The sequence below is a fragment of the Globicephala melas genome, chromosome 20, assembly GCF_963455315.2.
Source record: "Globicephala melas chromosome 20, mGloMel1.2, whole genome shotgun sequence".
NCBI classification, from domain to species: domain Eukaryota; kingdom Metazoa; phylum Chordata; class Mammalia; order Artiodactyla; family Delphinidae; genus Globicephala; species Globicephala melas.
Window position 1 is genome coordinate 5,903,188 of NC_083333.1, and position 27,167 is coordinate 5,930,354.

General features: G+C 37.8%; 1 protein-coding gene across 1 annotated transcript in view; it reads left to right on the forward strand.

Moving 5' to 3' along the window:
- The window catches only part of EFCAB5 (EF-hand calcium binding domain 5), a 114,639-nt gene that overhangs the window by 31,907 nt on the left and 55,565 nt on the right, over window positions 1–27,167 (forward strand). The window contains exons 5-9 of the mRNA XM_060290160.1: window positions 3,991–4,558; window positions 11,962–12,118; window positions 14,522–14,570; window positions 15,952–16,019; window positions 25,398–25,553. Of these exons, the coding sequence (XP_060146143.1) occupies window positions 3,991–4,558; window positions 11,962–12,118; window positions 14,522–14,570; window positions 15,952–16,019; window positions 25,398–25,553 (998 nt within the window). The remainder of the gene's footprint in view (window positions 1–3,990; window positions 4,559–11,961; window positions 12,119–14,521; window positions 14,571–15,951; window positions 16,020–25,397; window positions 25,554–27,167) is intronic.

Consider the following 27,167-nt stretch of genomic DNA (forward strand, 5'->3'; position numbering starts at 1 on the left):
ACATTTATAATTAGGTTACAGAAATTAGGACAGTAGGACATTGACATAAGGATAGACAAATAAGCCAATGAAATAGAGTCCAGTTGAAAGTCCTGTATTGAAAACAGGAGGTGTTTTCAATAATGATGCCAAAATGGAAAATATGTATTTTTGAGTCCTACCTCACCCCACACATGCAAATAAATTCTACATGTATTGTAGATATAAATGTGAGTGATAAAACAGTAAGTAATTTTAGAAGATGACAGGAGAATATTCTCATGATTTGCTAATATTTTGTTGAAGATTTACATCTATATTCATAAGGAATAGTAGTCTGAAATTTTCTTTTCATGTGGTGTCCTTATCTGGCTTTGGTATCATATCTATGCTGGCCTCATAGAATGAGTTAGAAACTGTTATGTCCTCTTCAATTTGGGGGGAGGAGTGTTGTAAGGATAGGTTTTAATTCTTTAAATGTTTGATTAAATTCACTGGTGAAGCCATCTGGTCCAGGACTTTTCTTTGTTGTGAGGGTTTTGATTACTAATTTAATCTCTTTACTTGTTATGGGTCTGTTAAGATTTTCTATTTCTTTTTGAGTCAGTTTAGATATTTTTTGTGTATTTTTTGTCCATTTATTCTAGGTTATCCTTTTTATCTCTGTGAGATTGGTGGTAATGTTCCCACTTTCATTTCTTATATTAGTTTTTTTGTATCTTCACTCTTTTTCTCTTTGCCAGTCTAGCAATTTGTCAATTATGTTGATCTTTCCAAATAACCAACTTTTGGTTTCATTGATTTTCTCTGATGTTTTTATAGTCTCTATTTTGTTTATCTCCACTCTAATCTTTATTATTTCCTTCCTTCTGTTAGTTTTAGGTTTATTTTACTCTTCTTTTTCTAGTCCTTGAGGTGTAAACTTAGATTATTGATTTGAGATTTTTCATCTCTTTTAATGTAGTCACTTAACAGCTATAAATTTCCCTCTGAGCATTGCTTTCACTGTATCCCATAAGTTTTGGTATATTGTGTTTTCATTTTCATTCATCTCTAAGTATGTTCTAATTTCCCTTGTGATTTCTTCTTTAACCCATTGGTTGTTTAAAGGTGTGTTTTTTAATCCCACAGATTTCTCCTGTATCTTCAAAGAAGACACTTTGTATGATATTTATATTTTTAAATCTATTAGGATTTGTTTTGTGGCCTAACATATAGTCTCTCCTGGAGGATGTCCCATGTGCACTTGAGCAGAATGTGTATTCTACTGTTGTTGGGTGGAATACTCAGTGTAGATCTGTTAGAGCTGGTTAATTTTTGTTTATGGCATGAAGTATGGGTCCAACTTCATTTTTTTTACATATGGATACCCATTTGTTACAGCACCATTTGCTGAAGAGATAATTTTTTCCCCATTGAATGATCTTGGCACCCTTGGCAAAAGTCAATTGGTCATATATTTATGGGTATATTTCTGCTCCAGGCTCATCTTGAATATTTCTTGCCCCAGTCCTAGAATCAGCCATTTTTTCAACGAGTCCTGATTTTTTTTAATTGGAGAATGATATTAGAAACCAAGGTCTGGGGACTTCCCTGGTGGCACAGTGGTTAAGAATCTGCCTGCCAGTGAAGGGGACACGGGTTCGAGCCCTGGTCTGGGAAGATCCCACATGCCGCGGAGCAGCTAAGCCTGCACGCCACAACTACTGAGCCTGCACTTTAGAGCCCATGCTACACAACAAGAGAAGCCATCGCAATGAGAAGCCTGTGCACCGCAACGAAGAGCAGCCCCTGCTCGCCGCAACTAGGGAAAGCCTGCACGCAGCAACGAAGACCCAATGCAGCCAAAAATAAATAAATAAATAAATTTAAAATTTCAATCCTATTAAAAAAAAAAAAAAGAAAGAAGCCAAGGTGTGAGCACTAGGTTTACAAGCTCTCGTAATTTTTAAAAATAATATAACTATATTTTTAATTTCCTCTAATTGCTCTGAGGATATTAATTACAGCTCTTTTAGAACTCCTTATATTTGTTCTATTAGTGGTGCTTCCTTGGATAGTATTAATCATTGCATTTGTTTAGTCATGGAGTTGGTTTTCGTTAAATATTTGGTGATCCTTATGTGTCTGTTTACATTTGCATTTGGGAATCCCTGTTTGCTTTTCTCTGGATGACGTTTCTGTTTTCTGTAGCCTGCTGCCAGTGATTGTGGAGGAGGGGTAAGATATGCAGATTGTGGAGGAGGGGTAAGATATGCAGACAGTGAAGTCTGTCAGCAATTCATTTTCTCTGTGTGTGGAGGCATTATTCTGCCTCTCTTGCCCGAATCCCCTTGTCCCATTTCAAGGGTGAATGCCTCTGGTGCCCGATGATTAGCTCAAATGGGGATGAAGATAGACAAAAAGGTCAGTCATTCCCCTGCTATCTGTATCTACACCCTTTAAACTTAAGGTGGCCCAGAGCTGCTCCCAAATTTCACAGTCATCTTCTGGATCTTTTTAGTCTTATAGTTTCTTTAATCAATCTAATCCCATCTACCTTATATTTTTCAGAGACCCTCAAAGTTTCTGAAGGCCCTCTTCATAATTGATTGTTAGCATTCTTTTTTTTTTTTTTTTTTTGGCTGTGCCACCTTAGTTGTGGCATGCAAGGATCTTCGTTGTGACATGAGGACTCTTAGTTGTGGCATGCATGTGGGATCTAGTTCCCCCACCAGGAATCAAACCCAGGCCCCTTGCATTGGGAGCGTGGAGTCTTACCCACTGGAGTCTTTGCCCACCAGAAAAGTCCTTTTTTTAAAATTAATTTTTACTGGAGTATAGTTGCCTTACAATGTTGTGTTAGTTTCTACTGGTTGTTAGCATTCTTATGTTCATATTAAAACACACACACACACACACAAACACACACACACCCTTTTCTATCATTTCTAGAGATTTTGGTAGGGAGGGCATGTAGGTCCTGACCTCAGTCCACTATCTTGGTCTAAAATCTCCAACATGAAAGAAGTTGGAAATATGAGAGTGGGAAGAAATATATTTATTGGGTTGGCCAAAAGGTTCATTTGGGTTCTTCTGTAACACCTTATGGAAAACCCCGAACAAACTTTTTGGCCAACCCAATACACGTACATGTCTGGTAGTCTCTCTTCACTGCCTACTCAGCAGACATTTTCCCACCTTTTGTCTGCCAATGGAACTTCAGTTTTGTAGCAGATGGAAATCACTTGATATCAGAGAATTTGGTCTAAACCCTGACCAAATTTGGTCTAAACCCTGACCAAGGAATAAATTATGATTGATCAAAACTATTCTCAATAACCCTTTTATCTTTACCAGCTATTGGCCTAGGGTGGGCATGTAACCTAATTAGGGCCAATGAAATGTAAAGGAAAGTCTTAGAGTGAGGAGTCTGGGATCTTCTCTTCTTGAATAATATAACAGAACCTCAAGAGGAGAAAGCCCCTTCGTTCTCAATCCTTTTCTCCTGTAAAGAAGTGATGCCTGGGCTTCCCTGGTGGTGCAGTGGTTGAGAGTCCGCCTGCCGATGCGTGCCCCGGTCCGGGAAGATCCCACATGCCGCAGAGCGGCTGGGCCCGTGAGCCATGGCCGCTGAGCCTGCGCATCCGGAGCCTGTGCTCCGCAATGGGAGTAGCCACAACAGTGAGAGGCCCGAGTACCAAAAAAAAAAAAAAAAAAAAAAAGAAGTGATGCCTGGAGCTGCAATAGCTATCTTGTGATCCTGAGATACAAGCACAAAAAATGAATAAAGAACAATAGAAACATGCTAGGTACATAATAAAAACACTGAGCTGTTGAATGGCTTCTGATTAAGAAAACAGTAAATGTCCTTATGGTTAAAGTCACTGCTGTCTAATTTTCTGTTACTTTTAGCTGTGTTCGAATATACCATGTAAATGGATGTAAAATAATTTTCTAATAATATTCTAAAGTAACATAGATTAAAATCTACTTCTAATATTTCTTACATTTCAATTTTTGTCCCCTCAGAATTAAACCTGGAGCAGCCAAAAATCTCTACTTGTTCACTAGAGGACTCTAGAATCTCAAAGAATACTGTATTTAGAAAACCTGCAGAAGTGATTTTCAATTTAGATCAAACTGCACAAAATTCAAAGCTAGAACAGTCATGGAAGAAAAATCTTTTTGAAAGAGTGCAGGCAAGAGCCCAGGCAATGCAGCAGAAAATCATAGATAAGGAAAATCTGAAGAAGGAACTAGAAAAAAAGGCTGAAGAAAAACTCCCCACGGATAATTTGGCCAAAGAGTGGTTTAATACTGAAAATATGACACTGAACACTCGTGCGTATTTACTCGACAAACTTCTACCCACCTTAGTTCCTGGAATGGAAAAAATGTTAATGCAAGTGGAAAAGAAAAAGCTTTTGGCAGAAGTTGATATTCCAACCAAGTTTGATCCAATTAACCATTTGGGGGAATACTTAATGAGAAACAACCCTAATTACATCAAAGACTCAGGAATGTCTGGTTATCAGAGGGTGATGAGAAATATTGCAGAAGACCTGAAGATAAACGTTCCAAGCACTACTTACAACAGGTACAGTTTGTTGTATTTTCAGTTGATGATCTAGCTCCTTATGTTGAAAAGCAAGTAGAACAATAACGTAATCATACAAATAGGACTTAAAGTAACTTTATAGTTCTTCAAAAAGTATTTATTGAGCTACTACTATGTGCTTCACTATTTATGAGGCACTGTGAAGACTAACGAGGTATATTAAGTAAGTTCCTTGTACTGATGAGTTTAGTTATCTCACTAGGATCCCAAGTGTATATTTATTTGTTTATTATTTGTCTTTTTGCATTGGAAAGTAAGCTATATGAGAGGAAGGACTTTTTAAAATTTAACTTTTCAGATAGGTAATATGTTCGCCTGGTTCAAAAGCTGAAACGTATAAAGTGTTATATGTTAAAAACTTTCTCTCCCATTCTTTTCCTCCATCCACGCAGTGCTCCACCTCTGCTATAAATAGCTACTGTTCTTAGTTTTCAATGGATCCTTCCAGAGTTTCTTAGTGCATACATAAGCAAATGCAAATATACATTCTTAATTTTCTTCCTTTTATCCAAAGCATGTGAATGAGTTACAAATATTTTCCTGTTTTTCACCTGTCATTTATCTTGTGTCATGTATAGGATTTTTTATTTCTATGTGGTCAAATTTATTTACTTTTATTTTATGGTTTCTGGGCTTTGAGTCATTGTTACATTTCATTTCAAGATGTTAAAAGAATTGTCCCATGTTTTCTTCTGGAATTATTTTAATTTTAATTTAAAATATTGATCCATTTAGAATTTATCCTAGTGTAAGATTTAAAATATGTATCCAACTTTTTCTTTTCCAAATGGCTACATAGTGAGCCCAATAACAGTTACTGAATAGTCTATATTTGTTCTTTTCTAATCACTACTGTCTATTCTTGTGTGTTTACTTTTCAATATGAACTTTAGGATTCGTTCATCTACCTGAGAAAAAGAAGAGTGGGGGAGAGAGAACACCAAAAGAAACGTTATAGGAATTTTTATTGAAATAAGATTAAATTTATTCATTATCTTAGGGAAAATCAACATCTTTAATAATGACAAGTGTTTCTGTATGAGAATGCTTGTCTTTCCATTTGCTCATCTTATTCTGTATCAGTCAATGTTGTCTTAAAGTTGTTAGGAATATCATGAAAGAGTTAAAGTATTTAAAGATGCTTTCTTTGCTGAGATTATCAGAATTAGGGTTTCATCTTCCTCTGGCAAAAATCCAAGATCCATATGTCAACACAAGACAGTTTCAGGCATTTATAGAATATTCAGAAATCCTAGGGATGCTTTACAGCAGCACAATGTCTATTGACTTAAAGCTTGGATACCCAGCAATCTTAGCAAAAACAGTCCTGCTTTTAAATTCTCTGAACTATATCACTGTTTGTGTTGTTCTCAATCCATTAGAGAGCTTTGGAGAAGTCCGTTCATTTTAGGAATGAGTTTTCCTTACTTATGCTCAAGAAAAAGGACACATAATATTTTTGTTTGATTTGTCAAGACTTTATCTTCTGGTGATAATGTTAAAGTGTCTGTTTGACTCAACCTGATCTGAAAATTTTTCATCTGCCTACTTCCCTGGACAAAAATGGATTCATCTTTGTTTGGTGTCTAAGTACGATAGATAGAGAAGACACTTCTTACTGATTCGGGACAATTTATATAGTGGTAGCCACTTATCTAAAAAATAAAATATCACTGCCATTTGTAATTTTACATATGCAATATACTTTCATTGCTTTCCCTCAGGGTTCCTGAAAGACAGGTATAGAATTGAAGTGGACTATAATTCTTACATGTAAATTTGCAAAACTGATAAGGAGGGTAGGTTTGTGTCATTTTGTTTTTCTTCATATTTTCTTTTCTTTTAGCATCTTTTCCCTCTGATTCTTGATCCCTCCAATTCTTGAGAATGCATATTCTATGTCACTACTGCCTTATTGTGAATTGATAATGAAAAATATTTGCACTTAAAGTAAGATTACAGGGCTTCCCTGGTGGCGCAGTGGTTGAGAGTCCACCTGCCGATGCAGGGGACACGGGTTTGTGCCCTGGTCCGGGAAGATCCCACATGTCGCGGAGCGGCTGGGCCCGTGAGCCATGGCTGCTGAGCCTACGCGTCCGGAGCCTGTGCTCCGCAACGGGAGAGGTCGCAACAGTGAGAGGCCCGCATACCGGAAAAAAAAAAAAAAGTAAAATTACAAACTTTTGATAGCTTGATTATGGTGATGGTTACACATATTTATATGTGTTGAAATTTATACAACTATGCACCAAAAAAGGTTAATTTTACTGTATGATATATTTTTTTAAAAGTTAAACATTAAAAAGGAAGTGTAGAGAAAGATTATTAGTGTTAGAATTTTACACTGTTGCAGAGAAGTACACTATTGCACACTATTTTCTATCATATTGCACACTATATTGCATGCCATCTTCTATCATATCTATATTTCCAACACTGAGCGAAGTATTTGGCATGAGTTGGGCCTCAATAAATATTTGTTAGATGAATGAATTAATAACTTAAATTTATTGAGGAGTCTTCACAGTCAATCAGTATTTATGGCATAATTATTCAGTGCTTAATGTTGAGCCATACCTTATACAAAAAAGAAATACAAAATTTGGTTCTTGTCATGAGGAGCTTATACACTCTAGTTGAGGAAATATGACTAAAACATAGCTAAATTTATCAACATAGTTGTCCAAATAGCACTCTCCCTACTTCCTACACTTTTATCAACCTGTTCCATCTGGTCTTTTTTCCAGGCTCTCTTCAATAACTGTCACTTACCAATATGACAACATTCTCTCTGCTTCTAGGCCCAGTGGAAAGTTTGCAGTCCTCATCTTACTTGACCTCTTAGCAGTGTTCAGTTGTGTTGGCCATTTCCTCCTTGAAATGCTGTTTCCCTTCCTTCCATGATATCATTCTTTACTAGTTTTCCCTCTACCTCTGTTTAATCCTTCTCAGTATCCTTTGCTGGTTCATTCTTTGCTACCTGATCTTCAAATATTAAGGTTCCTTAAGGCATAGTTCTCCTATCACTCCATAATCCATCCCTGAGTGCCCTCATTACAACACATGTAACTATCTATTCAGTATGTGCACTTGGATGTTTCACGAGCATCTCAGTTTCAACAAGTCATTGTCTTAATTGATCATCCATCCAGATTTTTAAGCCAAAACCAGAGGGATCAACCTTGACACTTTCTACTTCCTCATTGATCACTTCCAGTCAATCATTAAGTCCTGCTGATTTTACCTCCTTCTTTCAAATCTATTCATTTCTGACCCTCCCCACTGCTGTCACCCTAGTCTAAGCTACCATCATCTGTCACCTGCAATATTGCAATAGTCTCCTAATTGTTATGTTTACATCCATTTTGCCCTCTTCCACTCTATCATTTACCTGTAACTGAAGTGATTTTTTTAAAGTTTAACGTTTTCATATTTTTCTCCAGTGTGAAACCTTTCAATGGTATCCCTTTATTCTTAGGATAAAAACCAAAATCCTTAACTAGGCCTATACAAACTTTCTTGTATGACCTGGTCTCTGACTTTCTTTCTAGCCCGGGCTCCCACCTCTCTCATTCTCACACTCTATACCCCAGGCATATAGGATTTCTTTCAGTTCTTCAAACATACTGTGCTTCTTTCCACTTCAGGATCTTTTCACATGTTGTTACTTCTTTCCCTTCCTCTTTATCTTATCCTCCCAGTCCTTCAGAGTTCAGCTCAAATACCACTTCGTCATGAATTTGGGTTGGGGGTCTTCCCTTATAGGCTCTCTCATTGCATCCTGTGTTTCTTCTTCATCGCACTTATCAAAATTGTAATGGTTGTTTCTCCTGCTGTAATGTGAGCAGGAACTACATCTGTCATATTCACCATTGAATCCCCAGCATCTAACACTGTGTTGTGTAAGTAATGCTCAATAAATATTTGTTAAATGAATTAACTGACATATTCTAATCTGGCTTAGAATGATGAAAGTTTTCTTGGTTTTTTTTGATACATAAGATTATTTTGAGATATGTCTTAATTTGGAGTAATTGAGTATTTAATTTTGAAATCTCTATGATTAATCATCTGTACTTAAGTGGGAGGCTATAATAAATGTTCTTCATCATTTTATAAAATTCCAAATAGGCCTAATTATTTAGCTGTTCAAATATCATTGATTAACCAGTAACTTAGATTTTTCTTAAGTCATTGAACCTTATGTCAGGAACTTCATTTCATAATAAGCTGTATATTGAATAAACAGAAGAAAATGGGTTAAGTACAATAACTAAGTAGACACATATCATATATGTATTTTTATAGGAATACTCATCACAGGAATAATGTGGACATGCTCCAAGAATGGCAAGAAGTCCAATTTAGCTCTGTGAAACTAAGACCATCAGAGCTTAAAAACAAACAAACAAATAAAAGCTGAGTTTATTAACTTGCCAGGCAAAGGAATCTACACCAGTGAAGAATTCACTGACTAGTGTGCTGAAGGGGAAAATTCTGGAGTTTTTAAGTGTTAGGAAGGGAGCTTTATAGTGGTTATAACAACTGAAGACGATCACACTGTATATAGGACAGAGTGAGTCCATAGGTTTGTACATGATTGATTAAAACAAGTTCTATTGTTTAGCAGTTGAGAAAGAGTCCTCCCTTAGGTCTAGTAATGGTCTGGTGTACTGGGGTCACTCAAAGTTCATGATCAATTATGCACTTAAGCTGGTTAGAACCAGTTTTTATGAAATACAACATTCAGTTTTGATATAATCTAGGCAAATACTCTGAGTGGAAGATTTTCCATACACAGCTTGAATGGATGGATAGGATTTGGATTGTCACAATTAGGGTAAGGAAGCATTTTTATTTCTTTAATCAGTTAGATTTATACTGTACTTTTCTTTAAAAAAGCTCAAAACAGTTGTTAAGATGGCAAAACTGTTTCGTTAGTTAGCTTTTGCTGCATAACAAAATACCTCAAAACTCAGTGGCTTAAATAAACAATCATTTATTTGCTCATGATTTTGGACTGGGCTCATGGCTCATCTCTGATCCACATGGTATCAGTTGGACTCACTCATACATTGCAGTAAAATGGCAATGATAGTCTTAGTCATTTGTCTATTAGTTGGCTGACTGTTGGTAAAAGCAATGGAGGTAACTGGATCATCATCCAGCAGGCTAGCCAAGGCTTATTTCCAAGGTGGTGGTAGAAGTGCTCTTAAGTTCAATACAAGAGAGCAAACCCCAATGTTTAAGCACTTTTTCTTCCAGTTTTATTGTGATATAATTTATAGCACTTTTCAACTTTCTGCTTCCATCATGTTTGCTAATGACCCATCGGCTAAAGCAAGTCACATGGCCACAGACAGACACAAGAGATGCAGAAATAGACTCCAGCTCATAATGGGAAAAGCTGCAAAGTTACACTGCATACAGACAGACATGCATACAGGAATGGGAAGAATCTGTGATAATTTTTACATTTTACCACACTGCAGGTTTTTTTCTTTCAGGTCTCCTTAAATGTGAATTTATACTTAGAATCTGCTTACAGATTATGGCTACCCTACACTACCCAAAGTTATGAGTTTTGGATGCTATGGAATTCTGTTGATTAATTTAGATATCCTCTTGAGATAATGCAGACCACTAAAGAGAAATTTTATTCAGTCCCTGAATGAGTTACCTAGTAAATTAAAAATCCATCTGGATTATATTTGGAGTCTCATGTGCAGTAGCCCTGAAGCACAAAACTAAGTTTTGTTTCTAAATGTGGGCATTAATAAGAGGGAGGAAATGATGTCTGAACTGAGACCTAAAGGACGTGGAGGATCTGAGTCAAACAAAGAGAGGGAGGAAGGCTTTTCAGGCAGATGGAAATAGGACAGAAACTCAATTTTGTTAATCTATGTTGATTAATACACATGAGAATCTGGAGACACCGAGTACTTATTACACAATATCACTTACTTATCTGTTCTGCAGTGGACCCTAAGCTTTATAATGGCAGAATCTATAGTAGGTGCTTGATAAATGTTTGTGTAATGAGTAAATAAGTAACTGACTTAGTGAGTGAGTGTGAATGAGTGAATAATGAGAAAAAGCTAGAAGAAGGACGCAGACACAGAACAGAAAATCATGCAGAAAAGACAGAAGTTGAGGAGAGTGCTGTATAGAGACAGGGGAAAGGGGAGAGGAGGATAGAGAGAGAGGGAGAGAGGGAGAAAGATAAAGCAGCAGGGGGAGAAAGAGTAGGGGAAGAGCAGAAGAAGAGCCAGCCAAGAATAGACTGGGGGTTCTGAGATAAGTGATGGCGGTTTGGCTAGTTAGTAGTCGCATTAGAGGAACTTAGCACATCCTTTAAAATGCTAATTAATCTTCCAGCAGTTCAGAAACAAGCCCTTCTGCACTATTTAACAACTTGCCTATTTTTATTTTCAAACTTCAAAGTTTATTTTTGAAGGCTTCTTTTCTTAGAGAATTTTGAAGGCCTTATATGGGCATAAAGTAATGATTTAGATTTTAGTTGTTTCTTTTGGATTATTGGAGTTCTCCAGTTTACCAATTCTTACTGAGAATTCTTTTGCATTTCCAAATCTGTCAGATTGCCCTAGTCTCTCTTCTTTGAAAGATGAAGACCTGACTCAAACATTACTTGAAAATTGTATTTGAAACCAGCAGCTATTTTTATTATTCTGAACCATTTTGGTGTTTCAATCAAAACCAGTTTTGGGGTTTTGAAGTCCTAGTAGGGATGATAAACATAGGAATGACTAAAATCACATTCTTCCCCCATTTTCAACCTGGGTGATGCAACTCTGTCTGAGTACAAGTTAGCTATTATGCTCAGAGGCTGTCAAAAGTATTTGACTCCGGCCGGATAAAAGAAATTGGCAATAAATTTTCCTAGACAGAAATCAGAAGTTTGGTCCAAGGCATCAGAATTACCTGAGATGCTTTTCATAAATGCAGTTTCCAGGCTCCCACCCTAGACTTGGAATTAGAGTCCTTCCAAGATGATTTACGTGTCCAGGGAAAAAAGAGGCCCACCACCTTGAGGCTTTAGTGCGTTCAACCTTGCTTTTATATGTGGCAGGTTCTAGAGCTATTCTTAGTGCTTCTTAAGTACAGTATTTAGTTGAGTAAAATAAGGCCTACCTCTATAAAAAGTCAAATAATAGTAGAAGGCAGCTTATCATTAATGCCAAATTCAGTATGTGCTGGGGGAAGGAGGGATCCCTACAGGCTTGAATGAAGGAAAATTTCATGGAAAAAGACAGATCCAAAGTTTAAATGAGGCTCTGAACTCCTGTATTCTGCCATTTGAACAATCTGAGTCAAATCCAGTGGTCTCAACTTGACATTTCTTCTGTTTCTACATCCTTCAGAGTATCCAAGATGAAGGAGAATATTAAACAGAAACGAGAACAAATAGAATGCATGAACAAAGTCAAAGCCAAGGTGGCCAACACATGGAAACAGGCTCTGCAGGAACAGTTCAATGAGTGGATTCTAGACCCCAAAGGAATGATTCCTATGATAGTGGTAAGGAAGAGGGTATCTGTGAAGGGTAGGTGGAATGGGTGATAAGAGGGTGATTGCTAGATACTGAGCAGAGTGCTAGAAACCTCCCTCTAAATTTTTGGTCCTGCTGATGTAAGTCTAGCCCATGAAAGTCAATTTCTTCAATTTTCTCTTGAACATTAAAAAGAAAATTCTAGGTAGATTTCCAAAATATTGACTCTGGCTGAATTTCACAAACTCTTCCTTACAGACAGACATAGCTTTCGTTTGTTTTTTGTATGTGTGTGACTAATTACTTCTGTGGACTAAAAGACCATATCCTTTTTGGGGGGGGAGACCGTGCCACACGGCTTGTGGGATTTTAGTCCCCTGACCAGGGATCAAACCCAGGCCCTCGGCAGTGAGAGCACAGAGTCCTAACCACCAGACCGCCAAGGAATTCCCTAAGAGACCATGTCTTTAGCTCTGAAAAATAACTGTACTCTAAGAGTTATATATGTTCTCTTAGGTGTATATAGATGTGAGAATAATTATTGGTTAGATACAATACCAAGCATATTTCCAGTTGCTAAAAATAGACCAAGGAAGACAAGCCACAGACTGGAAGAAAATATTTGCAAAAGACATACCTGATAAAGAACAGTAATATACAAATAACTCTTAAAATCAACAATAGGAAAACAAATAACAGATTTTAGAACGGGCAAAAGACCTGAACAGACACTTCACCAAAGATATACAGGTGACAAATAAGCATATGAAAATGTGTTCCACATATGTCATCAGGGAAATGCAAATTAGAACAGCAGTGAGATACCACTACACACCTATCAGAATGGCCAAAATCCAGAACATTGACAACACCAAATGCTAGCAAAGATGTGCACCAACAGAAACTCTCATTCATTGTTGGTAAAATAAAAAAAGGTGTGGTCACTTTGGAATACAGTTTGGCAGTCTCTTATAAAACTAAACACACTCTTACCATACAATCAAGCCATGGTAGATGGTCCTTTGTATTTACCCAAAGGAGTTGAAAATTTATGTCCACACAAAAGCCTACACATGGATGTTTACAGCATAATTGACAAAACTTGGAAGCAACCAAGATGTCCTTCAGTGGGTGAATAATAAATAAATGTGGTACATCCAGATAGTGAAATATTATTCTGTGCTAAAAAGAAATGAGCTATCAAGCCATGAAAAGACATGGAAGAACCTTAAATGAATATTACTAAGTGAAAGAAGCCAATCTGAAAAGGCTATATACTGTATGATTCTAACTCTATGACTTTCCAGAAAAGGTAAAATTATGGAGGCGGTAAAAAGATCATTGGTTTCCAGGAGTGAGGAGGGGAAATAAGGATGAATAGGCAGAGCACAGGGGAGTTTTAGGGTGGTGAAGCAATTCTGTACAATACCATAATAATGGATACATGTCATCATATAATTTTCAAAACCCATAGAATGTATAACACTAATGTAAACTATGGACTTTGGGTTATGAGTTTCCAGTGTAGGTTCATTGATGGTAACAAATATACCATTGTGATGGGGGATGTTGGTAGTGGAGGAAAGCTATGTATGTGGTGGTCGGGGGCAGGAAGTCTATGGAAACTCTCTGTACTTTCTGGTCAATTTTTCTGTGAACCTAAAACTTCCCTGAAAAATAAAGTCTTATTTTTAAAAAATGGACCAAGGAACTTCCCTGGTGGCACAGTGGTTAAGGATCCGCCTGCCAATGCAGGGGACGTGGGTTTGAGCCCTGGTTCAGGAAGATCCCACATGCTGTGGAGCAACTAAGCCCGTGCGCCACAGCTACTGAGCCTGCACTCTAGAGCCTGTGAGCCACAACTGCTGAGCCCATGTGCCACAACTACTGAAGCTCTTGCACCTAGAGCCCGTGCTCCACAACAAGAGAAGCCACCGCAATGAGAAGCCTGCGCGCCACAACGAAGACCCAATGCAGCCAAAAATAAATTATAAAAATAAAAATAATAAATAAAAATAAAAAAATAAAAAATGGACCAAGAAGAGCTCAGAAATTTTGTTTTTAGTAATTGAAGACTGAAGAATTATAGAGGATTCTTTGGATTGCCAAACTGGTTGCCAAATTTGCCTTAGCTCCGTCATGCCCAATGTCTGAGTGTTGTTAGAAATTTCCTTAGAGGGGGCAAATGGGATCTGCTCAGCATCCTAGTTCTCACACAAAAAGGTTGAAAATCAGTGAGGAAATATATGCAAAAGCATTTTATATACTTTGAAATCTGCTATAAACTAAATGTTAATTATTACTATTTCTGTCCCTGGGTTAGAAGAATTACCTAGGACTTAAATTAAAAGACTACAGATGGCTTTTAGTCTAAAATACTTAATATATGCTAATTGAAAAGTAGTATATGGTCTCTTTTCTTTGATTTGCAGATTCAGAATGTCCTTCATGAATTTTTTCAAAATCCAGATTTCCAGCTTGGTAAGCCTGCCTGTTACTGCAGTGTTTATATTTTTCTCTGTCCTTTTTTTTGAGGGTGGAGGGATGCTGAATAAAGATGAAGAGTCATGTAGTCAAGCTCTTTTGCTCTTTTCAGTTGGAGAATGTAGAAAAGCAGAGATACAATCAGTGATTTTTAATTCTTTCAGTCAAGTGCCCCATTTTATTACAACTATTTTGTAATAACCCTTTATTATCCTATCAAATTCCTAGAAAATATTGCTTACATACACAGAATTTTAAAAGAAAGATATAATGTCATAACTGTGATATGAAGGAGAAATACAAGTAAAGACATAAGAAAATTAAATTGTGCTGTATTTCAATATATAAATGCTTAGTTACAACTTCGCTAAAAGTCATATGGAATAGTCAGACATTTGTACCTATTTATAATGAATGTTTAGACATAAGAAAAGTAAAATTATATCCAATCAGTCATACTCTTTGTATCTGGCATTTTGAAATAAGAGCAAAATGAATGGATTTTTATATACATGTAGAATCCTCGGGCTTCTCTGGTGGCGCAGTGGTTGAGAGTCTGCCTGCTGATGCAGGCGACACGGGTTCATGTCCCAGTCCGGGAAGATACCACATGCCGCGGAGCGGCTGGGCCCGTGAGCCATGGCTGCTGAGCTTGCGCGTCTGGAGCCTATGCTCCGCAACGGGAGAGGCCACAACAGTGAGAGGCCCGTGTACCACCAAAAAAAAAAAAAAAAACTTTTTATGTACCAGCCCATAATAGGCAGGAAGAGTTATTCTTAGAAGTAGGAGAGGAAACCAGTGTATTAATTCTTTTATCATGAGCTTTCATACAATTTATGTGTCCTAGTAAGGTCAATAAGGATCATGTAATTGTCATATCAAATAGAGGTTTAAAAAAGTCTTTATTTCAAGTTTTGCTGTTTATATTTTTGTATTATTTGAATCTTTTACCAAAAGAATATATTCATATTTATTTAATTTTTAAAATATTAAAGACAAAATTAAGTATTTAAAAGGAAAATTTGTGGAAGTGTTGTGTTTTAGGACCTTCTGGCATAAATGCTAGCATAAACCAACACAGATATTTTTGCGGTCTTTTATACTATTGATGAGCCTATTTATTTCTGCTTTATCTTGACATGGTCATTAAAAATGTAGGCATGTTCTTTAGTGATTGAGTTGCTTAGTTAAATAGAAGTCAGGAAAAATAATAATTTTGTAGTAATTGGAATGTTACCCAACTATATATCATTTACTCTATTATAAATATTGATGGACATTAAGAATTTTATGTTCTTTTGGAGTACTATGATATGAATATCAAATACGAATGTATCACAACCAAACTATCAAATAACCTTTGTTCCATAATTAAAAGCATGCTGCCAACAATTGGATATTGCTGACTCAATGGAACCAAGACTGAACAAAATGGAATTTATAGAAGTAAGTTACATTATTCATTATTTGAATCAAATTATTTTGCCAGTTTCAGTTGTCTTTTGGTGGATGTCACACATACATTAACTTAAATGAAAGCATAAAAACTTATTTTATCGATTCTAAGATATACACTTTAAAATATTTTAACCCCTCTGAAGTTAGGTTACATCTTATAATCAAAGGCATGTTGCAACTTCTTTCAGTCAGTGGTACTCATGATGTGTGTGAAAAACTTCCACTGACACCTTCGGGTAGGGCCAAGAAAAACCAGCTTGTTCTATTCAGTGAAATCTGGTTCTACAAATAATAATGAGGTTTCAAACTTACAAAGCATTTCCTATGGGCCAGGTGCTGTCCAAAGCTATCCATATATTAACTCAGGTAATCTCAGCAATCCTTATTCCTACTTTTATAGATGAAGACACTAAGGTACAGAAAAGGTAAGTAACTTGTACAAGGTCTCAAAATTAGTGGAGCTAGGGAAATTTGTATTCAGGCAGTTTGGCTTAGAAGTCTACATAAAATTACACCTGAGAAAGTATGATTCTACTGTAGTGGAATAAGCAAAAGAAGCAATTTAATAGTACCAGGGTCCTAAGTCTTCTATAGCCTGCTTTTATATTTTTTCATGTCTCTCCTCTAATTCCCCTTGTTTTTCTCTGAGTCCCAGAGTCAAGGTAACTTTCTCCTCCTCTCTTATACCCTGGCTCCATGGAAGGTGATGACTATGCACTATATACAATTTCAAGGTTCTATATGAAGGATTTCTGGAATCCTTGAAATGATTATCATACAAATAAGTATTTGTCAATCCTGTCTCAATTATGTTCTGTTTTCTTAGATTCTGTATTTGTCTATTTGGCATCCATTAGTCACAGGGCCAAACTAATGGCCAAAGTTGTTTATATGTCCTCCGTGATCCAGAGCACATACTCTAAACCACCTCCTTATTTAAATCTCACTCACCAAACCAATATTTCCCCTGCACTAAATCAACCCAGGGCCAGATAGATACCAGATAACTAGGGACTGCCCCTGTACCCCAAGGCCTGCTGAGATTATTCAAGCTAGCCAATCCTAAACTGTTTACTCTGCCCTACCTTGCCTTTCCTGAGGAAATCCCAAAAACGGCTCTGGCCTAGGCTTTCCACTTACTCCTGCTTCTGCCTCCAGACCCAAACCTGGTGCTCCCTCTGTGGCTTTGCATGGCATGACATGCTCCCTTCTCTTGGAAACTGTAAATAATAAAAAAAATCTTCTGTCAGTGACATTAGCTTCCCCATGCCAACACTCAGCCATCTCCATAAACTATTGGATTGGCCAAAAACTTCTTTCGAGTTTTTCCATAACCCAAATGAACTTTTTGGCCAACCCAATAAAATCTTGTGAGCGCAAATGAGAAAAGTTACTCAAAGAAAAATATGCAGAAGAATAAACTATAGTATTTAAATGGTTTAGAAAAAGTCAAGGCTTTATCACTTTAATGTAGTAATAAATGTAACTTAAATATCTTTGCAAGACACTGATTCTAGATGCTACTTGCCTTTTTGTCTTATACTAGTTTCCCTAAAATGGGGCAATTTAGAAAATTTTCTTATTTTTTAAAATATATAAGTAATACTATATGAATTTTATGGTATGTGAATTATATCTCAGTAAGAAAGTAATATTCAGTTTAGAAAATTAAAAATATAAAGAAGAAAAAATTTTTAATCCATAATTCATTTTAATGGAAACATTATAATATAATTATTATAATTTATTTAATCATTTATTTATTGTTGGACATTTCTCATTATTCACTATAAATATGATGATTAACATCTGCATATAAACTTTTGTTTACAGCTTGATGTGGACTGAATTATGCCCCCTGCAAATTCACATGTTGAATTCCTAACCTTCCCAATGTGATTTTTTTTTAGGAGATAGGGCTAACAGAGGTAATTAAGGTTAAATGAAGTCATAAAGGTGGAGTTCGAATCCAATAGGATTGATGACCTTATAAGAAGAGAAAGAGAGAGACCTCTCTCTCTTTCTACATGCATGCACTAAGGAAAGGCCATGTGAAGACATAGCAAGAAGGCAGCCATTTGACACCCAAGAAGAGAGCCTTCACCAGACACCAACCCTGTTGGCACCTTGATTTTGGACTTATCAGCCTGCAGAACTGTGAGTAAATACATTTCTGCTGTTTAAGCCGCCCAGTCTGTGGTACTTTGTCATGGCAGCCCGAGCTAAGACACAGTAATTTCCTTAGAATACGTTCCCAGAAAGAATTACTAGGTCAAAGAATAAACATTGGAAGGATCTGGGTATCTATTGTCAAACTGTGCTTTTGATTATACTGATTTGTTCTCCCATTAGCAATATGTGAGAGCTTTCGAAGCACCATATTCTCACCAATAGTGGGCATTATTGCATATAAGAAATCTCTGCAATTTAATGGCATTTTGTTTTTTAACTTTTATCTTTTTGATTACTAATGAGGTTAAATATTTTTCTGTGCAATTAAAATTTTTTTCTTCTGTGAATTATCTGTTCACATCCTTTGCCCATCTTACCTATTGATGTTTATTTTTTCTTATGGAATTGTAAATGCTCTTTATGTACTAAAGACATTACCGTTTATGCTGTAAATTGCATGTATTTTTCAAGTTTTTCCAATTGTTTAAAAAATTTTAATGTGTTTTCTAACTTCCAAAAACTTTTTTTTTTTTTGTGGTACACGGGCCTCTCACTGCTGTGGCCTTTCCTGCTGCAGAGCACAGGCTCTGGATGCGCAGGCCCAGCGGCCACAGCTCACGGGCACAGCCGCTCCGCGGCATGTGGGATCTTCCCAGACCAGGGCACGAACCCGTGTCCCCTGCATTGGCAGGCGGACTCTCAACCACTGTGCCACCAGGGAAGCCCTAATTTCCTGGACTTTTTGAACTCCATGAATTCCCTTTGTTTTGGTAAAGAATTTCCTAATAATCTGTTTCAAGAGAAGTCTGAGAGATAAGTATGTCTAAATTTTTCTTGGTACATTTTAAGGCAGAGATTACCTTGAGTTGTCAAAAAGTGCCCATAATTTTTTTTGATCATAGTCCCACAAATGGCTGTATGCCCCTCTCCAAAAAAAGTTTCTGTAGGTTGATTGGTTGTTTGGAACTTGAAACCCATTTTCCAAATAGAAGTAATATTTTATATAGTGGTCGGGGTCCTTGTTTTCAAAGTTCCTGAAATGGAATTCTTAATAATCATTAAGTAACTATTTCTGTGGGGGAAAGTGCTACCTGAAGAAGAGGGCAGGGCTTCCCTGGTGGCACAGTGGTTGAGAGTCCGCCTGCCAATGCAGGGGACACGGGTTCGTGCCCCGGTCCGGGAAGATCCCATATGCTGTGAAGCGGCTGGGCCCATGAGCCATGGCCGCTGAGCCTGCGCGTCCGGAGCCTGTGCTCCGCAACGGGAGAGGCCACAGCAGTGAGAGGCCCGCGTACTGCAAAAAAAAAAAAAAAAAAAAAAGAAGAGGGCATCACCATGCACTACCAGGGAAAGGAACTTCCTTATTTCTAATCCATTGGTGATGACTATATACGATACCTTTAGTATGACAAGGTTCATGGAGTAAAGGGTAAGGATGGCCTCAGGTAGAAGAGAGCCTCCGAAGACCCCACAGTGAGGAACTGAAGGAGGCTGTCCTCTTATCAATGCAGATCATCCTTTCCCACCTCTGGGGGGTCCAGAGATTGACACACTTCTATTTCTACTGATACTAGCAATCGGCCCTTGACTGATGGATGTTCTTTCCCTGATGCAGTTTCACAGTTAGTCCCCTAAACCAGGGGTCCCCAACCCCCAGGCCGCACAGCAGGAGGTGAGAGGCCAGAGAGCCAGCGAAACTTCATCTGCCGCTCCACATCGCTTGTATTACCGCCTGAACCAACCTCCCTCCAACCCCCCGCCATGGAAAAATTGTCTTCCACAAAACCGGTCTCTGGTGCCAAAAAGGTTGGGGACTGCTGCAACTGTTGCCTCAAAGTAATACAAAGTATAGATTTCTCAGACAAGAGTGAATCCTTTTAAAGAACTATTCTCTAGGGGTATGTGGCCTACTTATCAGTTCTGCTCACTCTAGGCACCAGAATCTTGACTCAGATTGTCATTTGTGTTCACCATTCCCAGTTATTTGTAACAAACGTTTAGGTGTTCTTTATCTTGTAATTATCTAAATACAACAGAAGTATAAAGAATGGGTGAATGCATACCACAGAATAATAACTCTCTATATAGTTTGCTTTATGTTTGTCCCAGTGGATTGGAGATGAAAAGATGCCACAGACACAACGCCTGCAAAGTTTCATTTACAGATACTTACAGAGAAAGTTTGTTATATAAAGCAGGATACAACACAGCATGCTTCCAGAGGATCCCTCGAGTTCCCCACAGGGATTAGACTATTGGCATGAATCAGAGTAGAGGGTTTCAAACCATCCTGGTTTGCCTGGGACTGAGGGATTTCTCAGTATATGGGACTTTCAGTGCTTAACCAGGAAAGTTCCAGGCAAAGTGAATCAGTTGGTCACCCTAATTGAGGAGCTTACTTTGCTTACTTTGCTTTTCTTTTTCCTTATCTCCCACCTGATCATTGTGGATGATCTCCACGTATCTACCTGCTCACCAAGGACAAGTGAAAACAACCCAACACCTTCCTGTTTACTGTGGAACTGGCTAAGGTTGAGGGTCAGTTTCCCAGCAGCATCCTTCAGTAGACATAGGCTTCAAGCAGTCTGAGATCTACACCTGAATTATAAAATGGGCTTAAGAATAATTATATACAAAACTGCAATTTACTATACAGTGGGATTCAGATGTTAAGTTTTGATTCTGCCACACTGAGGAACCAGTGTATCCCTTGGCCAGGTGTAAATAAGAGCCAGGCCTCTGCCTAGACTCTCTTTTATGGGATTCTTTGTTCTTGCTCCAAAGTGGTCTGCTTTGAGATGGTCACTTCCTTATGCTCAGTTGTTTTATATCAATCAGACAGTCTGAGGCCTTCAAACTGACACAGCTCAAAGTTTAAACTTTAAATAGAGAGGCTTCATCAGCTGTACCCAAAGATTATACTTTAACATATTCTACTAAGTCCAGGCTGTGCATTTTCCTTGAGATGGTATGCATCTGAGTGGCTTTCTATTCTCTCTAGTTCAACTGTATTTTGTAATTTTTGTTTGTTTTGTTTTGCTCATTTTGTTTTCCATGTGCTTTGAGCTATGGCAGAGAAGGACAGAAGATGGAAGAATGATGGCTTTGGGAGAGGTAGAGGCAGCAATATGTTGTGAAACTACCTGAGGAAACCTTAGGAGGAAACAAGGGAATTTTAAGCCAGGGAAATGGGAGAGCCTATGGTAAACTATCCTCCAAGTTGGTGTGTGTCTTCCCAGGTGGTCTTCAACTGTAAGAAACACACAACTCAAGGAACTGTCTGATCAGCAATTCCTTATTTTTTGTATTAGTTTGCTAGGGCTGCCATAACAAAGTACCATAGACTGGGTGACTTAAACATCAGAAATTTAATTTCTCAGTTCTGGAAGCTAGAAGTCCAAGACAAGAAATTGGCAGGGTTGATTTCTTCTGAGAGTCTCTCTCTCCTTGGCTCGTAGATGGCCATCTTCTCCTTGTACCGTCACGTGGTCTTCCCCTCTGTACATGTTCAAATTTCCTCTTTTAAAAAAAATTTTTTTTGGCTGCACCGTGTGGCTTGCAGGATCTTAGTTCCCTGACCAGGGATCGAAACTGTGCCCCCTGCAGTGGAAGTGGGGAGTCTTAAACAGTGGGCTTCCCGCCAGGGAAGTCCCAAAATTTCCTCTTTTTTTAAGGGTACTAGTCAGATGAGGGCCCACCCTAGTCACCTCATTTTAATTTAATTACCTCTTTAAAGATCCTATCTCAACATACAGTCACATTCTGAGGTCCTGGGGGTTAGGCCTTCAACATATGAATTTTGGGGGCACACCACTAAACCCATAACGTTGCCTAAGCCACCTTTCACCAGTATGGGTTAGACTGTGTGTTTCAGTCTGTCACTTTTAGTATTATTGGATATTAAATGAGGCCTTTGTTCAATTCATTTGTTAAGCAAAGTTTTTAAAGATCAGAACATTTTTCTTCTTTGTTGAATATATAATTAGCATTAATTGTTTTTAAAAGTTCCCTGTCTGAGACTGGAAAGCTAATTTTCTGCCCAAATGCTATATGAACATATCACTTCTTCAATGATAGATAGCAAATATACTATGTGTATTTCAATATTCTATAGTTCTTGCTTGCAGACATTTCTGAAAACGTTATTTACTACCAAGGCTTCCAAACACAATTTGGAAGTTAATACCTAACATAAATAGTCTCCAAACATAGTTTTCTTCCTACTGCTCTCAAATCACCTACTTCATCAATCTTCCAGTATGTCTATAATTAAATAAGTGTGAATCCCAAGGCTGTAGAATCTAACAGTAGCTACCAACCTGTTAAGTGTGACATTTACTGCATTCTCAACATTTTGATTTTCCTGTCAGAAAGGAAAATCTTAGAATTCATTATGTTGGGATCCAGCACACACAGACAACTTAATTAAGTACAGTTTTAATGTTTAACAGCTCACAAAGTGATTAAACTGAAGGATATTAGTAGTTAATCATATTCTTAAATTCATCTAAGCAATTATTTCAGGACTTATGGATATTAATTGACTCATTCCTTGGGAGGATGTGAAAACACAAAAGCTACCATATGTTTTCATTTTTTCTGTTTTTACAGGAGATACTGGCAAACTGCTATAATTGTTCTATTTGGAATTTGATTTGTAGTTCAGTTGGCATCTGGTTGTCTTTCATGTCATATAGCCCATGCTTACGGAATATGCTCACTCAGAAAAGCCATAGGCTATAAATCTAGAATGTTAAAGTGTCTCTTGGAGAAACAGTTAAACTAATTCTTGATTTAATAGCATTCCCACAGCCAGAAAATTCATATGGCTTTGAGGTCAATTCCCAAAAGCTTAATACAAAACAAGATGAATCTTTTCATGAATCAGTAATTTTTATTTCAGCATTAGAGCACTGAGCCACAATATTGCCAGAAAATGTCAATTATTTGGAAATTCTACCTTATCAGTAATTTAGAAAAGTACCTACTATTCAAGCAAAAAGTCATTAAGGATTGAACAATAGGATCTTAGAATACTGGTATACTTAGGACCAGTTGCCTTAGACCATCTAATTCAAACTTAAGTGAGTTTGAGCATAAGAATCACCCAGAGGGCTTCTAAAAACAGATTCTAGTTCTCACTCCAGAGTTTCTGATTCAGTAGGTTTGGAGTAGCGTCCCCAAATTTGCATTTCTAACAAGCTCTCAAGGGACCACACTTTGAGAACCCCTGATCTCATTGAGTTTTTCCTTCTAAGATACGTATGTCAGCTGAGAGGACTTTTATTTTATAAAGAAAACCTTCTTGATCAATTTCTTACCTAGTTCAAAAGGAGACAAGAGCGATGGCTGCAGAGAACTTATTGCATGAAATACCTATACTCTGTACATATACAGGGTCCTCTCCATGACCCAGTGAGATAGCGACTGTGATAGCTATTAGGGAACAAATTAAGGAACTGGGAAGTCCAGCGACTCATCCCAGGTTACTCAACCAGTAAATATGGGAACTGGGATTTGACCCCAGACAAAATGTGAGGTCTTAACCGGTATACTATTCTGCTTCCCAAGTAACAGAAAAGAATTAATTATGCTCACTAATCCATCAAGAATAATGACAATTAGGTTGTTTAGGCAGTTAAGGAAATGAAATATTTAGAAAAGCTCCTTTGCTCTGTTTAAATTTTCCTCTTTTGATCTCTAAGCCAGTTGAATGATGGTTTATGATTCATTAGCATGGATTCAAGTCTAATATTTCTCTTACATAATACATCCTAAATTTGCCTATATGATATTAATGAGGAAGTGAAATATCGACTATAATCTTCATTTCAAAGATTATGTCAATGAAATATGCCAACAAAATGTTCCATTTCAAACAAACTGTATTAGTTGTTATTCTTTAATTGTAAGAAACAGGAACCAACCTGAGCTAACGTAGCTGAAAATGCAATGTGCAGAAAGCAAGGGCAGGAATTTGTTCTGGCTTCAGGAAGAGACTGGAATAGGGAGTTGGAGAACATCAAGACTCTCTTCTCTCTGCTTTTTGTTTCATCTGTCTCTGTGTACAGACTTCTTCTGCATCCTTAGTTCACATGGAGAAATCTGGCCTCCCAACAAATCTTAAGTTTACATTCACAGGTCCAGCCCCTCTCAGAGATCAATTGGCCATTCCCCAGTCCTAATTCTCAATTCGCAGTATAGAGAATCTGAATGAGTTTGTTTAGGATAAGTATCCTCCCATGGCCTAATCATTTCTAGCTATGGAAGCAGGGTCATTCAGTACAAATTTGACTGCCACTGTGCTTGGGGCAGAGGAAGAAATCATTGACTTGTGAGGTAGGCTAACACCTAAAGAGGAGTTCACTCAGAAACTCTTCCAGTAGTTGATACACTGCTCTCTATCACAAGATACTTACAGTCACGTGTAGATCAAGATTGTAATGTTCCTGACCTATCAGATTAGCAGAAATGTGGAAAGCAATACACACTGATGATGAGGCTGAAGAGAAACAGCCACTCATTCATTAGTGGTGGGAGTGCAAAAGGGTACAAGCCTGATGTCAAAACCTACCAAAAGTACAGATGCGTTTACCTTCTAAGCAAGCAATCCCACTTCTGGGAATCTATTCAACAGGGCTCAAGAGGAATAGCCCAAGAGCACAGGTGTTTTCAGATTCTAGACTTTCAAAAGAAAAAACAAATCATGGACAAAGGATACTTTATTGCAAAATCAGAAGATAAAAAAACCACCCACTCTCCCCATCCCTTCACTCCAATAATTAAATGTAGCCAGTCTTGGAGCACACATGCTCTTATATCCCCTACATCAAAAGAAAAACTACATTCAATTTTTAGAGCTATTCATTTATAGGCCACATTTTATGACTGCTGCTATTTCATACTGTGAGGTTAAAACTGCTCCCATATAAGACTGATGTGATCTAGAGGGAAATTGTTCCAAAAATATCTAGTCCCGCTTGTATATGGTGTTGGGGACTGTATTGATCACCTCTCTCTGCAGCATAACCTTGTATAATAACACTAACAGGAAAATACTTTATCTAAGTGACAAGCAAATGATATGGAAAAAATTGCAGTCAATAATTTCATGCACATCAACTGAATCCTTGGAAAAAATCCAAGTAAAGAGCACGGTTTTAAATCAATCATTTATCCTCTTTTTCTCCACAGTTCATCTATTCTCACATTGCAGGCTTTAAAAGTGAAATGTTTGAGGAGCTCCTTAAGCACCTTTGCCACTGTGCAGATGAATTCAGGGAGGTTATAAAAACTGACATGCGGAGACAGATGTTTGCTGAACTCTTCTTACATTGTGACCATGGGAAGGTAAGGTAAGACCCTTAAAGCAGTGCTTCTCAGACTATTTGTTATGAAGGACCCGTTTTTAGGTTGTTGTTGGTGGTGGTGATGTTTTTAATATCCAACCTGTTGTGGACTGATGAAAATGGATTACTAGGAGGGAAAAAGGACATACAAAATACAATTCACGTTTTATTATCAGATTCAAATCTGATTTATTATCATTTACTTTCTCAAGTTGCTATAACATTCTAGATGTTATTCTCAATTTCTGCCTTTCTCATCACAGATTACCGCTCGAGTGGCACTGTATTTCATGATTTATAACTTGTCCCTAAGTTTCTTTCCCATTCTTAAGAACAGGTTGCTTAGAATTGTTTTTGCTTACTCTCTTTGCTGGTGGCTTCCGATAGAAAAGAGCTGCTGGGAATAGAAAGCCTACCACATTTTATTCTGCTTCTTAAAAACAAGAAACATTTATATCATAAAGTATTTCTAGAAATAGGATTTGGGAAGGCATTAGTGTGCCAGGATACCAAATGGATTTGCAAAAATAGATACAAACTTTACTGAAATATATTTGTTTATGAACCTTATATTTATTTGTTTGTATCCCCATGTTACTGAAAAGATTTAAGGAAGCTTATAAGAATAGATAAAATACAACAGAATAACATAGATTAAAAGTAGGGTGAAAGAAGAAAAAAATAAGAGGCAGGATACTAAGTGAAGCTGGGAACAAAGCCCAAAATGCATACCAGAATGACCTAAATATTTGCTCTGGTTGTCTACAGGTCTGAATCTAATCTTCCTAGCAGTGAATGTGAAAGGGAAACATGACGAAACACACTACTGACAATGCTTTTAAGATAAATATAAACTGGAGCTAAGAAGAAGTGCAAAAATTTGGGATAAAAAGTATAGTCAGGAGTTTCTTCTGGAAGTACCCATTAAAGGGGCCCTAAGTGATGAAGTGAACATCTTTATGCTGGACGTACAATAAGTGAAAAAATGACTTTATTAGAACAGTTTCTTTCCTTTTTTTTTTTTTTTTCTTGCGGTACACGGGCCTCTCACTGTTGTGGCCTCTCCCGTTGCGGAGCACAGGCTCCGGATGCGCAGGCTCAGCGGCCATGGCTCACGGGCCCAGCCGCTCCGCGGCATGTGGGATCCTCCCGGACCGGGGCACGAACCTGTGTCCACTGCAAAGGCAGGCGGACTCCCAACCACTGCGCCACCAGGGAAGCCCTTTTTTTTTTTAATTAATTAATTTATTTATTTATGGCTGCGTTGGGTCTTCGTTGCTGTGCGCGGACTTTCTCTAGTCACAGTGAGTGGGGGCTACTCTTCGTTGCAGTGCGTAGGCTTCTCATTGCGGTGGCTTGTTGCGGAGCACGGGCTCTAGGCACATGGGCTTCAGTAGTTGTGGCACGAGGGCTCAGTAGTTGTGGCTTGCGGGCTCTAGAGCGCAGGCTCAGTAGTTGTGCACACAGGCTTTGTTGCTCTGTGGCATGTGGTATCTTCGCGGACCAGGGCTCGAACCTGTGTGCCCTGCATTGGCAGGTGGATTCTTAACCACTGCACCACCAGGGAAGCCCAGAACAGTTTCTTAAAACCACCTTACCTGTAGGTAAATGATAC